Source organism: Solanum dulcamara, chromosome 6, assembly GCF_947179165.1.
Source record: "Solanum dulcamara chromosome 6, daSolDulc1.2, whole genome shotgun sequence".
NCBI lineage: Eukaryota > Viridiplantae > Streptophyta > Magnoliopsida > Solanales > Solanaceae > Solanum > Solanum dulcamara.
Window position 1 is genome coordinate 67,949,845 of NC_077242.1, and position 15,097 is coordinate 67,964,941.

The window sequence follows — 15,097 nt, forward strand, 5'->3', positions numbered from 1 at the left end:
TGAAGATAGGACAATCAATCTTGTAAGTTTGCTCGAATCTTTAGAACCCTAGCCTTTTCTTCACTCCTTAGCCCTAAGTCGCTAGTTAGAATGCGTAGAAGAACTTAGGAATGTTTAGAAACTCTTTTAAGGTCAAAACAACATAAGTCATGCTAGCGTTGGCCGAAAAAGTTAAGGATGATGCATTATGCTAACTTTCTTTAGTCTAGGGGTATTCTAGTAATTTTATCGAGTGTAATATAAAAAATGAGTAAAAGAAAATTTTTAGACCAAAAGGTGGACGAAGGGTATTTTAAAACCTTTTTCTATACTTCAGGGATATTTTTGGTCCTTTTCCGTACATATTAATACCTCCAGATTATTTTACTTATTGTCCTTGACTCCTTGTAAATAGATGGTTCAAAATAATTGTCATTTTAAAAAATCAAAATATGATTGAGTACAATTTTTTTGTTTTTTTTTACTAATAATTATTTTTGAAAGTAATAAACATTGTTTAGTTAGCAATAAGCCTAAATAAAGAGCATATACACATACTTCAATATTATAATTGCTTAAATCAACTCTCTTTTTACCAACAAGGGTCGTGGTGGATTGATAAGTACTCCTTCATCCTTAATCAGAGGTCTCGGATTCGAGTCCCGCTGATTACGGAGTCGCCTTTGTTAGGGAGCGCTTTAACCCCCAATGTGGGACTTTCCAGCACGAATCCAATTTTAATCGGACTCCAATGTAGATATAGGACATTGAGTGAAAAACCAAAAAAGCAAAAAAAACTCTCTTTTTATTTATGAAAGGAGATTAATATTTAAAATAAATAAAAATAAAAAATAATCAAAACACATAATTTTTTCATAATCGTGTAAATAAAAAAAATAACAAATAAAATGATTCAAAGGGAACACACATTTAAAATTGTACTGGTTTAGAAAAACTCATGTCACATCCTTAAAAATGTAATTTTCCTTGTTGGATTGAAGAAAGAAATGTCACTATTGGATAAAATAACAAAAATGGTCCCTTATGTTCATGAATCATGGGCAGGTTAAAGTAGTATCTTAGATATTATTATTTTTGACCAAGTTTGATCCTTTAAGTTTGAAAACATTAAATATTTTTGAATTATGTTAAATATTTAATTAATTTTATCGATTAGATTTAACTAGACATGTGAAGAAAATGAACTTAGCGAGAATCCACGTTCGAATGTGTATCTTCTGTAGTTTTTACTATTTTTAATATATTTTTCGATAATGGTGAAATTTTTGTTATTTTTTGTGTTTAATCTGCTTTTATATTGCAATTTATAGAATTTGATGTGATTTTTGTAGTGTTTTTTTATTAATCTTTTTTTTCCCCACAGATCCCCCCTCTAATCTAACAGATGGAGTTATTAAAATATTTGATGAAAATAAAAATTGCTCAATTTTTGCCAAACTTAAAGAATCATAATTGTTCAATAGTATATATTCAATATTCAAAGATTACTTTGAACCTATCTCAAGCTATTTTTGTCATTTTTGCGTGAACGTTGTTAGTAAAATTACATAATAATTTGTTTAGTCAAACTTTGGTAAGTCAAAAACATCTTTTCAAGAGGGGGGGGGGGGCATTTTTTTTTACATATTGATTTGAAGTGTTTGCCAAAAAAAATAAAAATGAGAAGTGATTTGAAGTATAGCAAAATTAATTTTACTTCTGTTGGTGAGTAGTAAAAATAGAAGCAAAAATATTGATATTTTAAAGATAAAAACATATTGATCAGAAATTATATTTACCAAATTATCTCTCATTAATTTAACCAAATATCTTTTAAATATAAATACAATTTTGTTCTCCTCTTCTTTTTGGTTTAGCTATATTTATATTTGTCACGATCCTGACCCGCCATGATTGACATCCACTATAACCCTCCAGTGAGAGAATCATTACTATAACTCAACTTAAGCAATGTTAACAAGAAACAAGCAATATCAGTTTAAAAAGCTAAGTTTCCATAAACTCAGTAAGTTAACAAAATAAAACTTAACGTGCAGAAATTCAATCCCTAGAACCTGAAAGTCATTGTACAAAAACTCTACTAACCAACAAATCTAAAGAAAAAGGGGATGCAACCCCGAAAACCAATGCATAAACCAAGAGTCTGAAATGTCTGAGTCTTGAAAGGAGGGACCAAGATTGAAAAGAATTTACGGAAGCCTGAAAAAATTGGCTCACCTTTGAACTCTGAAATCAGCGATCTCCTATTTGAGGTTTTTCAACAGGCGCCTGAATATGCCCTGTACTCAACAAAGAGAGATCAAATACAATATCAGTATACAAAACAACGGTGTACTGGTAGGACCGCGCAACTATTCCAATAAGTGAAATATAAACAAGTAACCACAACACAGTAAGCACACATATAAAGAATACTTTCCCACTTATCATCTCATGATCAATACATATACATATACACATGTTAACAATCTCAATTTTAATGCAACAATCAAAGAATGATTCTCTCATAGAACCCACACCCAAAGTGTTAGTCTGTCGAAACGTGATACCCAATCTAATAATGTGGCAGAACGTGATACCTGATCGAATATTGTGTCTGAGTGTGAAACCCGATCCCATCAACCACAATCACAATTACAATGAATAGTCTCACACAGTTACAACTATCAAGTAACAAGTTCCTTGCATTCAATGGATCACAAACAGTCATTTCATTAAATTAATTTCATCTTTTCCTATTCACATGCATAAATGCATACAATGTAGCAGTTATCAAGCATATATGACACGGACGGGAAAACAAACCATCACCTACCTCGAAATCAAACCTGAATGCTCTTACAAGACTTGAGTCATCCCTTTCCAAAGTCTTTCAGCTTGTTCTTGGTCTAAAACAATTACACATATGCAAAGGATTAATAAAATGGCCTAGTTTACTTGGATTATATCATAATACTAACCCTTAGCTATGTTCATGATCCTAATGCCCAACCAGGGCTTTTTCCACCATTAATTTCAATCCAAAACCTCCCCCCAAGGATAATTAACAATGATTCTAGGTTCTAAGAATTAAAATACGGATTAGGGAAGTAATTGACTTACCTTTAGTACAAGAATTCATGGAAAACTCAAAGAAATAGCCCTAGGTCGCCCTTTTTCTCCCCAAGAACAAGGTTTTCAGATAAATAACGTTTTTGGGACTTTTTTCATTTTTACACTCGACTGGCCCGGCACAACGGGCCCCATTCCGCCACAGCGGCCCTGCCCTGGTGGGTTGCACGAAGACAGAGAGTCGAGATTTGAGTCCAAGCTCCCGTTTTGCAATACACCCTCAACCATGACGTTCTAAATTCAACCCTTCACGCCAAGATCAATTACGAGAGTTTTACTTGTCCGAATTCGATTCTGTAATGCCGTACCGACTCCTTCTCGTCTTGGCTATCAACTCAAATGATCAAACTAAAAAATAAATCCCCCATCCATTGTCGGATTACCCTATATCTCACCTGACTCAAATTTCGTCCAAGTCTGACCTAGGCTCAAAATTTCTAAGCCACTACTCAAAAGTTTTCTGGCCCAATTTCCTCCTTGTTGGTTTATTCATAACAACGGAAACAGATCTTTACAATATTGATTAAGATCTTAATAATACTTTTTCTATTTTATGTTTAAAATTTTATCTAGATAAAAATTTAAAACTTAACTAAGTATTTCGTAAAAAAATTAAAATTATTTTTATATGAAAATAATATCAATTATAAAATGAACCTTAATATTGTTCTTTTTCGTAACTTGAGACATAAAACCACTTTTTGGGGGAGATTTGCCACACATGATCACATTATCAAATATAAGAAGAAATATTTTTCAAATGAACTGATCAAACACAAATTATTTATTGTAAAATTATTATAAATAATATTTTTTAAAATAACCCGTTTTTAGAAACTTGACCAGGTAAGCATCACATATAATGCTATATGAATGTGTTGTGGTGGAAAATGCATGGTCATTAAATAGCTGAATCTAGAAATAATAAAAATAATGAAGCATTAAGTAATTTTCCATTTGTTAATCATAATTTTTATAGTCGATCTCAATAGGGGAAACTCGAATTGATTGAAGTTCAAAAGAAATATCAAAACAGAGTTTTAAATTAAAAAATAAAGATAATGTTAGTGGAAATTTATCATTCTAGAGCAAAGAAAATATTACTTTGTTTACTCTCTGGATCTACTTTTATTGTTAACTATATAAGAAAATAGATTTTCATATTTACTTGTCCAGTTTGAAACTCAAAAGATAATTTAATATTTAATTTTTAAATTACTCTTATTATTAAGGAAAAATTATATAATTAGACATACATCCACACCATATCTACTAATTTTATTTATAGTTTCAACAATTACATATTATCTCACTATGTAATAATTATGTACCAAATTTGTAACCAAACACAAACTTAGCCTAGAATAGAGTCCTACCAAATTATCTTTCTAATTTACCCTTTCACTCCAAATTAGCCTGCTCTCTCTCCTAATTCTTCATTACAGGTTTATCACTCAATTCTCTCTCCTAATTATCCTCTCATAGGTTTATCATCCAGTGATCTCGATGAAAATGGCGGTCAAAATATGTATTTGATTAGATGTACATGTATATGATAAAATATACACATATATTTAATTCAGAATTCATGTATCTAATAAAACGTACATGTATCTAAGTTACGATTATATATATCTACAGAAAAAGATTTTTGATGCTCGAAAATAAATGGGAAGAAGTTTGAAATTTTGAAATTTTTTTGGAGAGGAAATTCAGGGAAGAATGCGTAATTGTCTCCTAAATTGATGTGTTTCAGTTACATTCCATATTTAGATAATTATATGTATCTTCTTAGCATGTATCCGATATACTTGTATTTGGGGACCAAAATATGATATAAATAGTAATAACGAAAACTCACGGAAAGGCAGGTAATCAACCTCCAAATTAGTCGAATTTGTGTTGTTTGCCCTTATTATTAATTATAGTTATTTCTCAATCTCAAAACATTGAATTTATTATATTCAAAGATTGATATAATAAAATTATTATTCTATTTATCGCTCTTTAAAAAATGCGTCAATTAAATATTGGACAAATAAAAATGAATGGAGAGAGTAATTCCAAGCTTTTTGAAGCATCCAAATAAGTATGGACCAAACATATGAACAAAAAGTAGCATCCAAATAAGTAGCATGTTAGGTCAAAGTGGCTAATTTCAAAGTAGTGTGACTATTTCCTAGTGAAAACTGTGCTTCACATAAAGTGAGTTACACCTCTACCAACTGTAACTAGGTGATACCCATTAGTAATTTGTTCTAATTATGGCAATAAATTAAATTACTTATTTTTAATTAAATATATTGAGTTCGAATCTTGAGTATGGAAAAATTGTTAATAAAGAGCGTTTTCCTCTCGAATGAGGCTCTATGCGGCACAAATTTGAATTAATCGGATTTTAATATGAGTATCAGATATAGAATAAAAAAACAAAAAGAAAAAATTGTCGTTTTTTCTCATTTAATTTCTTTACATTTACTTTAATAATTAGATTTTTAGTTTTTATTTAATTCCTAAATTTTCTTCTCTTTTTCCTGCATTTTCTTTCCGTTCTGACAATTAGCCCTACTTATATATAATAATTTTGCTAACGGTAGAACTGCAGTATCAAATAATTAAAGTTTGAAACACGTACAAATGTTGTATAAACAATTAAGGGAAAACTACACAAAATAGATCTTTTAAACAAATTATTTACCATCCCATACCCCACCCCAAAATAATTCCTTTCACTATCCATTTTGCCCAAAGTAATTACCCCTGTGATATGATACCGATATGGTATCAATATACCGATGGAGTATCACAGAGTATTGAGCTCAGTCCTATATGATACCGATATGGTATCAACATACTGACGGAGTATCATAAAGAATATATTTACTAATTAGTTTAATAAATAAGATTGTGGTTTTAATAATTTTCTCTTAAAGGTTTTATTTTTATTTCTTAAAACAAGAGCTCAATCCTATATGATATCGATAATGTATCAATATATTGTTATGGTATCATTGAGGATTTTAAAAGTGTCTCATTAAGGATTTTCAATATCATGATAATATACGAATATACTGTGGTAATATCAAAACATTTATGATACCATCAGAATATATATATATATATATATATATATATTATATTGGTATCATTCAACATTTGTATGAAACGATCCTTAATGATTATATGAAACAATCTTTAATGATACCATGCCAGTAGGGGTGTACATAGACCGGGTTGGTTTGGATTTTTTACAAACCAAATCAAACCATTTGTGTCGGGTTATTAAATCTATAAACCAAACCAAATCAATAAAAGTCGGGTTTTTCGATAGCAATTTTTCTCGGGTTTTTCGAGTTTTCTCCGGTTTTTTGGGTTTTTCGGATTTCTCGGGTTTTTCATAGTATCTAATAAAAAGCACAGAGCAATGCTTCTTAAAAAGAGTTCTAGTACAAAATATCAACATATAAGATGGAGGCAGAACACTGTTTGAAGTTTTAACTTTATAAGATGAGCTTTTTTTGTATATTATTTAGATGGGCTTCTCAAGTCCAAATCTAAATGTAAGAAAGAAAATAAAAATTATGAAAAAAATTTTAAAAATATTTATAAATTATATTTTAATAAATATTTTTATGTATAACATAATTTAAAAGTAGTATATCTATAATCGGGTCGGTTTGGGTTCGGTTTGACTTTTTTTAGTTAAAACCAAACCAACCCTATAGTGGTCGGTTTTTTTTTTCAAACACCAAACCAAGTCAAACCAAACCACTAGTCGGGTTTTTTTCCGGTTTGGTTCGATTTGTCGGTTTGGTACGGTTTATCGGTTTGCCCTGTACAGCCCTACATGCCAGTATATGATAGTTTCATGGAGATGTAGCTGAAGGATTGAAATAGACATCAATGATAGCATGACAGTATATAGATATATTTTGGTTATATTATTAAGGACTGAATCAGCCTCAATGACACCATGACAGTATATAAATATATTGTGATGGTATCATTGATGATGCTTTGTGGTGGTATCATTAAGGACTGAAGCAGACTCAATGATACCACCACAGTATATTGATACTGCGACGATATCTTCATCGTGAATCTCATCCTTTAGGGGGAATGAATTGTAAAAGAATATTTATCTGTAATTATTTTACTTTTATGGGGCATGAGCTTAGTTTTCCCAAAAATAAATCCAAAGACAAATGTTGAGGTCGAATCAATTGTCTACATGGTGAAATTAATAAGGCCAAACCCATCGGTGACCCCTTAAAGTTGGCACCAACTTTCACTTAGACACTTCAATTGGGCGATATTCACTTTAGACACCTCATGTAGGGGCCCGCTTTGTCATTTTGACACTTTGTGCTGACTTGACACATTGCGTGTGCTGCACTCATTTTAAGCGCGTGAAGAGCGTTTTTTCTTAAATTTTTTTTTTTTTTGTGGTTCTTCTTCTTCTTTATTTTTTAGCATTGTTTTGAGAGATATTCAACTGAGTTTTCTCTTCAACTCCATTTTCTCTTCTTCAGTTAAAAAACCCACCCACCACTCTTCAAACAAAGAAAAACTAATGCACGATTAAGTTCCTTCTCCAGCAACCAAAAGTGAAAGGTTTACATCATCTTTTTTTCCCCCCAAATTTAAACCCATTTTGAGTATTCAGTTCAAAAAGACCATACAATAAACAAACAGAGAAGATCAAAAATAAAGTTATATTAGCATATAATAAAGGTGCAAATCGCACTTGCTCAAAATTTCACGCTGTATAAGCGCCGCCACCACGGGAACCGCCACCGTGGCCGCTACCACGACGGCCGTAGCCATCATCATCAGAATCATCGCAGCTTCCATCTACATCATCAAAGCCCTTCGATGCATCATCATCGTCGTCGTCCTCAAAATCATCTTCATCATCGTCTTCGACATCTTCTTCCAGATCGGGACGTTGTTTACTACTAGTCGAACGGCTGCCACGTAGCTTCATCAGAGACAAATCAAAGGTAGGCAAATCGGATACAAAAATCCAATTCAGAAGAAATTTGTCATCATTTGAAAAATGTCCTGTCAAAATCGACTTTGAGTTTTGTAAACCAAAATGTGCCGAGGGTTGAGATTGAGAGGAAATGTTAAATGGGTCTGCAGCAGAGGCGGCGGCGGGGGTGGCTACAGGACGGAGGAGATGGCGGTGAATGAGATTTTTGAGTGATGTTTTTAGAATAATATTTTTATTTTATTTATTAAGTGAATTTTAAAATAATTTTTAACTTAAAATAACACATGTAATCATTTAATTGGTTGTTTGTCACGTCATCAACGAGTGTATTACACTCTCATTCAGTTTTTTGCTTATTGTCAAAAAAGTATCAAAATGACACAGCGAGCCCCTACATGAGGTGTCTAAAGTGAACATCATTCGATTGAAGTGTCTAAGTGAAAGTTGATGCCAACTTTAAGGGGCCACCGATGGATTTGACCAATTAATAATTATAAATTTTGAACTATGATAAATTAGACAATAAAAAGAAATCTATACTAAAGAACTATAATATTTTAATATAATTTGATGAATTGATCTATATATATGAAAAGGCTAATATGAAGAAAAGAATTAACTATCAAAAGCCCCCTCTAAATTATATTCTTTAATGACTCTTCAATTTATAGACAATTAGACATCCAAAACTTTTTTTCTCCCAAAAAAAGTAATTAGCCAATTATGAAAGATTTTAAATTTTCTTTTCAAGAAAAGTAAAAATCAATTTTGCAAAATTTTAATAAGATAAAAAGTTCAGGCAAACCCTGACAAATAGTTAATAAATAGTTAAAACATTTTGATTAGTATTCAGATCCTAACAGAGAGTAATTAGGCCTTTTTAAAAAAATTGTTAAATTATGTATCACGATCCGAAATCTCGAGTCATGATGACACCTATTCTAACCCACCAATAGGTAAGCCAACTCAAATTCCGAAACGACAAGTAACAGACAAAATGGACAGAAAAAACAGTCAACAAAAGTACGAGGCCCAAACGTGAATCAAAAATACATACTTGTCTCGAATACAAAACACTACTAAAAAACTATCAACAGAACGAGACAGGCTGATCTAGGACTCCATAAGCTCACCCTCAGTATCCAGAGATTCCCACAACTAGCCCAAACTAATGCTGAAGACTGGCGCTCGGATCTACATCAAGAAAATAAATGTAGAGTATTGTATGAGTACCAAAACAACAGTACCCAATAGGCACCATAGGCCAACTGAGCTTGAAAAGTAAAGATAATATGAAAAGCGAGGAAGTAACAACAATTAAAGGTCAAATGGGTGAAGCGATAATGGGAGACTACCATAAAGCACGCGAGTCTAGGAGAGAACAAAATGAAAAGCAAGGTAACTAGCTATAATGTAACTGGACCTCCGTAAGTCTAAAAGGTACTCTTGTGCGCAATCGAAAGTAAATAACCCAAACAGATCCCCATAAGCCAGATGGGTACACAGAAGAGCTACAACTATTTATGAACGAGAACCAGTGAATCCAGAACAGGGGAGTGCCTAACCTGAACATCAAACCATGACTAAGACATTCGAAGAACCCAAAAGAGCCACACTGCTAGGTCTCAACTCGACTGAGGATAATGTGCCCGAAACTATGACTGCGTCTAAACATGATATGCCCGAACCTTGAATCTGCAACTATGAGAACGATATTCTTGGACCTTGAATCCACGGCTATACGCACAGTCAGGAAAGGGTCCATAATGAGAGTCACCATCATGAGGCCACCGTGGATCGAAACCCACCCCAAAGTTGTCAACAAAACACTCCAAGCTCTAACCAAATCTAATTTCGAGTGGTTGAATCAACCCAAAATCCACAACTAAACAACACAGGGCCAAAACATAAAGGGGAGTTATGGATGAAAGGTCACAAAAGCTGAGTTGTCATCTAGCTAAGGTCCAAACTATCTGATCTAAGTCTGTTATACCAGTCTACAGAAAGCTAAGTCGCCCGAAGCGATGTCAGAGAATCTATAGGGCTTATTAGCTCCAAAGCACAAGTCTAAGGCAATCACTAGCCTACGCTTAGGCTAAGGTCAATAACAAGCTATCACTATCAATATCAACAGTATACAAAAAATATGAGGCAAGATAAAGTCAACACAACTTAACATAGGCATGCTCAAATCCCCAAAATTCAAAATATACAAGGCTAAGGCATGAATTCTAGTTACTAAACATGATACGACCTACAAACTCATCCCAAAAAACTAGCTAATCAACATGAATTCACAATTGCAAGCAAAATCTAAAGTCCCGTAAGCCGTAGACTACCTCAAAGTTGACCGTGTGCGCTCCAAAATATATTTCTGGAGCTTTCCTCTTTCGAACGGACACCGATCGTGCCACACTACAAAAACATGATCGCAATATCAATGCGTACGTTTAGACACTAAAATCGCAACAATTGAAGACAGACCCAAATTGAGTCAAAAATAAAATTGTGGGACCCGTATGGAGAATTTCAAAATTGACTCCATCAGTTGATTTCAAATAGCTGAAGGAACTTATGTCCCCAAAATAGGCACAATCCGAGCTCGAAAATATACTAAAACAGATCATGCAAGAAAACGATATAAATTACACCATTAAAGAGCCTCGAAAGATCCATCAGGACAAAAAATTACCTCCTAAACGAGTTTTACACACTCTTCCAAGGGTCCCAACTTGTAGCCCCCTGTTTCCAGACAATTAGCAACTTGAATCATCAAAAATAGAGCTCAACAATTCAACTTATCACAATTTGAAATGAGGGCTAACTGCTGAATCACAGTTGTTTTTTATTAAAAAAGACTAGTCAAATGACCTTCGTGAATACAGGCCCCAGTCCACAATCTCGGGAGGTCAAGTCTCCAAGACATTGCGAACGCGAAGGGTTAGCCTTCTTGGTCTACTAGATCACGGCACAAGACCCGTGAACGCGATGGTCAACTTCACTGGCCTCCGCGAATGTGACACAGGGCTCGTGAACGCAGATATCAGGATCCGTGTCACTGCGAACACAGTCTGAGGCACGCGAATGCGAAGAGAAACTGGAGACTGCACTAGTTGATGCATATTAGCTAGTTCCTCAAGGCTCTAAATCCCCGATAGGGTGCTCGAAATTTATTCGAAATCCCATGCATGCAAATGAACTATGCTACCCCCTCAAATTCAACATTTTGGAATCAACAGATCTGTCGAAACTTTCAACAGAGGTCGTCTCATTGAAAAGTGGGTCCCACACCTAAGCTCAATTTTGGCCATAAGCCACATGGTTGTTTAAAATGAATTTGTAAGCCTCGACACCTGAACCAAAGGTTTTTCTAAACCAAATTTGACGTTCCAAAGCAAACGAAACAATCAAAATTGCATTTTGAGGCCATTTACTTGAAGTTTTGACCGATTCAAGTTTCAAAAACTCCCCAATATGAAAACTTACATAAAAACCAAATGAATGACCAGGTGACCGAACTTTCAGTCCTAGAAAGTCATAAATTACTTGGGATCACTATAGGAAAGCTCTAAACACCAAAAATATCGCAATAGAGAGAAAATGACTTAAAGGGTCATTACACTATAATAAATAGTATTATTCGATATTTGTATTTATGGACAGAGCTAGGGAACTAAAAAATTACTTTACTACTTAATAATATAAGAGAAGATCTGTGGATTTTGTCATTTTCCAAAAAATTGGAATGTGCTTATTTTATATGAGTGATATATTTGAAAATGCTACAATGTTTGGATGACTGATATAATTTATTGAAAAATCACATAGTTTCTCATCTAATTTCAATGGTGTTGCTTTAATTTAGCATGATTTTTTTACTTAATATATAGATAGCTTCTTAAATTTATCACTAAATTTTATTTACACACTTGAATCATGACTTGTTCAAATTAAATATCTAAACAAGTGATGTCACGATCCAACCCACCGGGCAGTGCAGACACCTATTCTAACATCTATTCTAACACCTAAATAGGAGAACCCTCAATTCCATAAACAAAAATATCACACAGAAGTTTAAGAAAATACAATTAATGGTTCAAAAGACTTATGAAGGCGTTATATATTAAATTAAAAACTCCAAGGTTTATTAGAAGGAACAATTTAACATCTTCAAGGATACTAGTCTAAACAGGTATAAAAGCTTCTAAAGATACAATATACAATAAAATAATGACACAGTTTTCACCATAAGGAAGGAAGAATAAAAGTTGTTAGAGAATCATCCTCGTCTTCAACTAAGAAACATCATTGACCCTACAACCAGACTATGCCAAGTGGCATAATATGAGTAGTATCAGTAAAAACAACACATATTGGTAGGCATCATCGGTCAACTTGATACCTACCGTATAATGTAAAGAAATCAACAAGAAGAAAACATGCTATTGAGGAAATATACAGCCAAACATGTATGCACAAACTCTTATCATTCTCATTAACCTCATTAAAGTCGTTTAAGCTTAACTCTCATCCCTTCTAGTTGGTCCGCTGTCAACTGTAATACAGATCAAAACCTAGCCCTTCTATCACATAGATGAGTTTCCGAACTATGGGCCACCACTAATTCTGTCAAACTAGTCTACTACCTTTAACTTTCACACCAACACCTAGCCCTAGAATAAATATGATTTCACTTGAAAGAGGGAGACCTTTGCATCGACTAAGGCTCATATCTAACCACATTGGCCTGCTATGGCAGAATCTATCCTGCTCTGGCGGCCTCACCACAAAGGGGTTCCTCTTGCCAGAACGGACTGCCCGAAGACAGAAATTTTGAATTATCTCCCAATCTCCCATTTTTCACATGTATCAAATGAACATCAATATCTGACTATAAGTCACCAGTCTTACTAGACCACACATCAACTACTCTCCACTTGTTTACCCACGATCTCTTACCTACGATGCGGACGCATCTAGCCACCATGACATAATCCAAACAGGCATATACAGAATTACATTACCAATTTACCATTTCAAGGACAATATACAGTTTCACAGTGTAACTCTCAAATACAACAATCAATATGTTAACACTTGGACCTTCGATTCTTTCATATCAATTATTACACAAGATTGGCATGTTCAATTATAATCAGATCAGTTTTTTATCATCACACATATTGATAAGAATCGGGTTACTAGGATAAACAAGAAAATAATGTAGAAGCAAAAATAAATAGATTAAAGACAAGAATGGAAAGATACGTGAAATTGAAGAAGAAAATCCCCAAATTCAAAAAATGTGCTAAGAACCCTAATTGATCTTGGTATCCAAAAATTAGCAGATTAAAGCTAATTTGTGATACTAATAGAACCATTTCAAGAACTTAGATCAAAAAGTAAGCTAGACCCATATTTCAAAGAAACTAGAGACAATAATTAGTGTAAGACTAATAATCTTCTTTAATTCACGAATAAGAATCAAAGATATCAAGTTAAAGAATTAATTCTATCTCCTAAGAATCATTCTTACAAGGTTATAAGATAAATCAGAAGTAGCCAAACACAAAGGTGTAAGGAAGAAACTCTCAATTAATAATAATCATGTCTTTTTCAAAATAATAAAACCTACCCCTTGATATAGGAAAAACCTATCCCAAATAGAATGAGATTCAAATCCTACTTTTATGGATATAATAACTAGGAAACTTTAAACTAGAAAATTTTAAAACTAGAAAACTTTTATGCTCCTCTTGGGCACTCCTCTTGGCCTTCATGTGGCCCAATCTTTCGGCTCTTGAACTTGAACTTGGACCATGGAATATATGTAGTACTTAGTCCACTATTTGTTATAATTCTTGGGTCAATTTTGGGCTTTTTCTCCATGATAAATATCTTCTTGTTTTCTCATTGAAGCCTATCAACTTTAGTGCAAGTAGGCTGACATGGATGCTATCACATATAGTCAAGATCAATTCACAGACGATAGACACACTATGGTTCTCTTATGAAATTCATACCCAAATAGTCAGTATGTGCAAGTATATGAACTATTCTTTAAACTATATATTATATCATAGAGAGACTCTTAATAGTCCACAAAGAATAGTATATATATTATAACGTGACACCCGATTCAATATCACAATCACAAATACAATCACAGTCCACAAAGAATAGTTCATATACTTGCACAATCATGTATCATGTTCATTGCATGCAATTGTTCACAAATAGTCATTTCATTGGTTTCGTTCTATCTTTCCCTTCATTAATAATATTTCATCAAGTCATTTATATTCAAGGCATCACTTTTGGTAGAGCAAGTTCAAGATTATAGATTTCACGGTCTTGGGATTGTAGATCAATCAGAACATCATGTCAATCACCCAACCACAATAATTAAATACATGGTAAACATCATAGCATTACTCAATCATTATTAAGAGTCTCTCTATGATATAGACTAAACCATAACCTACAGCCACATGTAATCAAATAGGTTCATGGCATGAGGTTTATCAACACTTAGTCATTCACATTCACCTTTATTTCATGATTCACATTATTCAAGTAATTCACAGGGAATAATCAACATGAACACACACAATTATTTGTATCAACGCATCCCTCTATATCCATCAATAGCCCATAATCCCCAAGTCTCATAATTCCATTATGACCCAGCTATTATCTACACTTATCTCACAAGAGTCATTAGGCTTCTAAACAGTTTCACCAAGGTTAACATTCAAAGATTGAATCTTTATCACCATTCACATAATAATCATGACCCACATCATATATTCTCACTCTAATCAATAATTGACAATCATTTAACCATTCAAACTCCATACCCGAAGGCCTAGGCATGAAATCTCCCATCAATCTACATTATATTAAGTAATGGAAAAGAATTTATAACTACTCAATTAAGAAAATCTAGCCTACCTGGGCGCCAAGCAATTATAGAAGGATTATAAC

General features: G+C 33.3%; 1 protein-coding gene across 1 annotated transcript; it reads right to left on the reverse strand.

Annotated features, from left to right (window-relative positions):
• Positions 1-7,866: 7,866 nt before the first annotated feature.
• On the reverse strand, positions 7,867-8,335 carry LOC129892561 (uncharacterized; the record flags this gene model as incomplete). Its single annotated transcript, XM_055968143.1, has 1 exon — positions 7,867-8,335. A coding segment is annotated over one exon (465 nt), but the record flags the coding sequence as incomplete, so codon positions are not given.
• Positions 8,336-15,097: the final 6,762 nt, after the last annotated feature.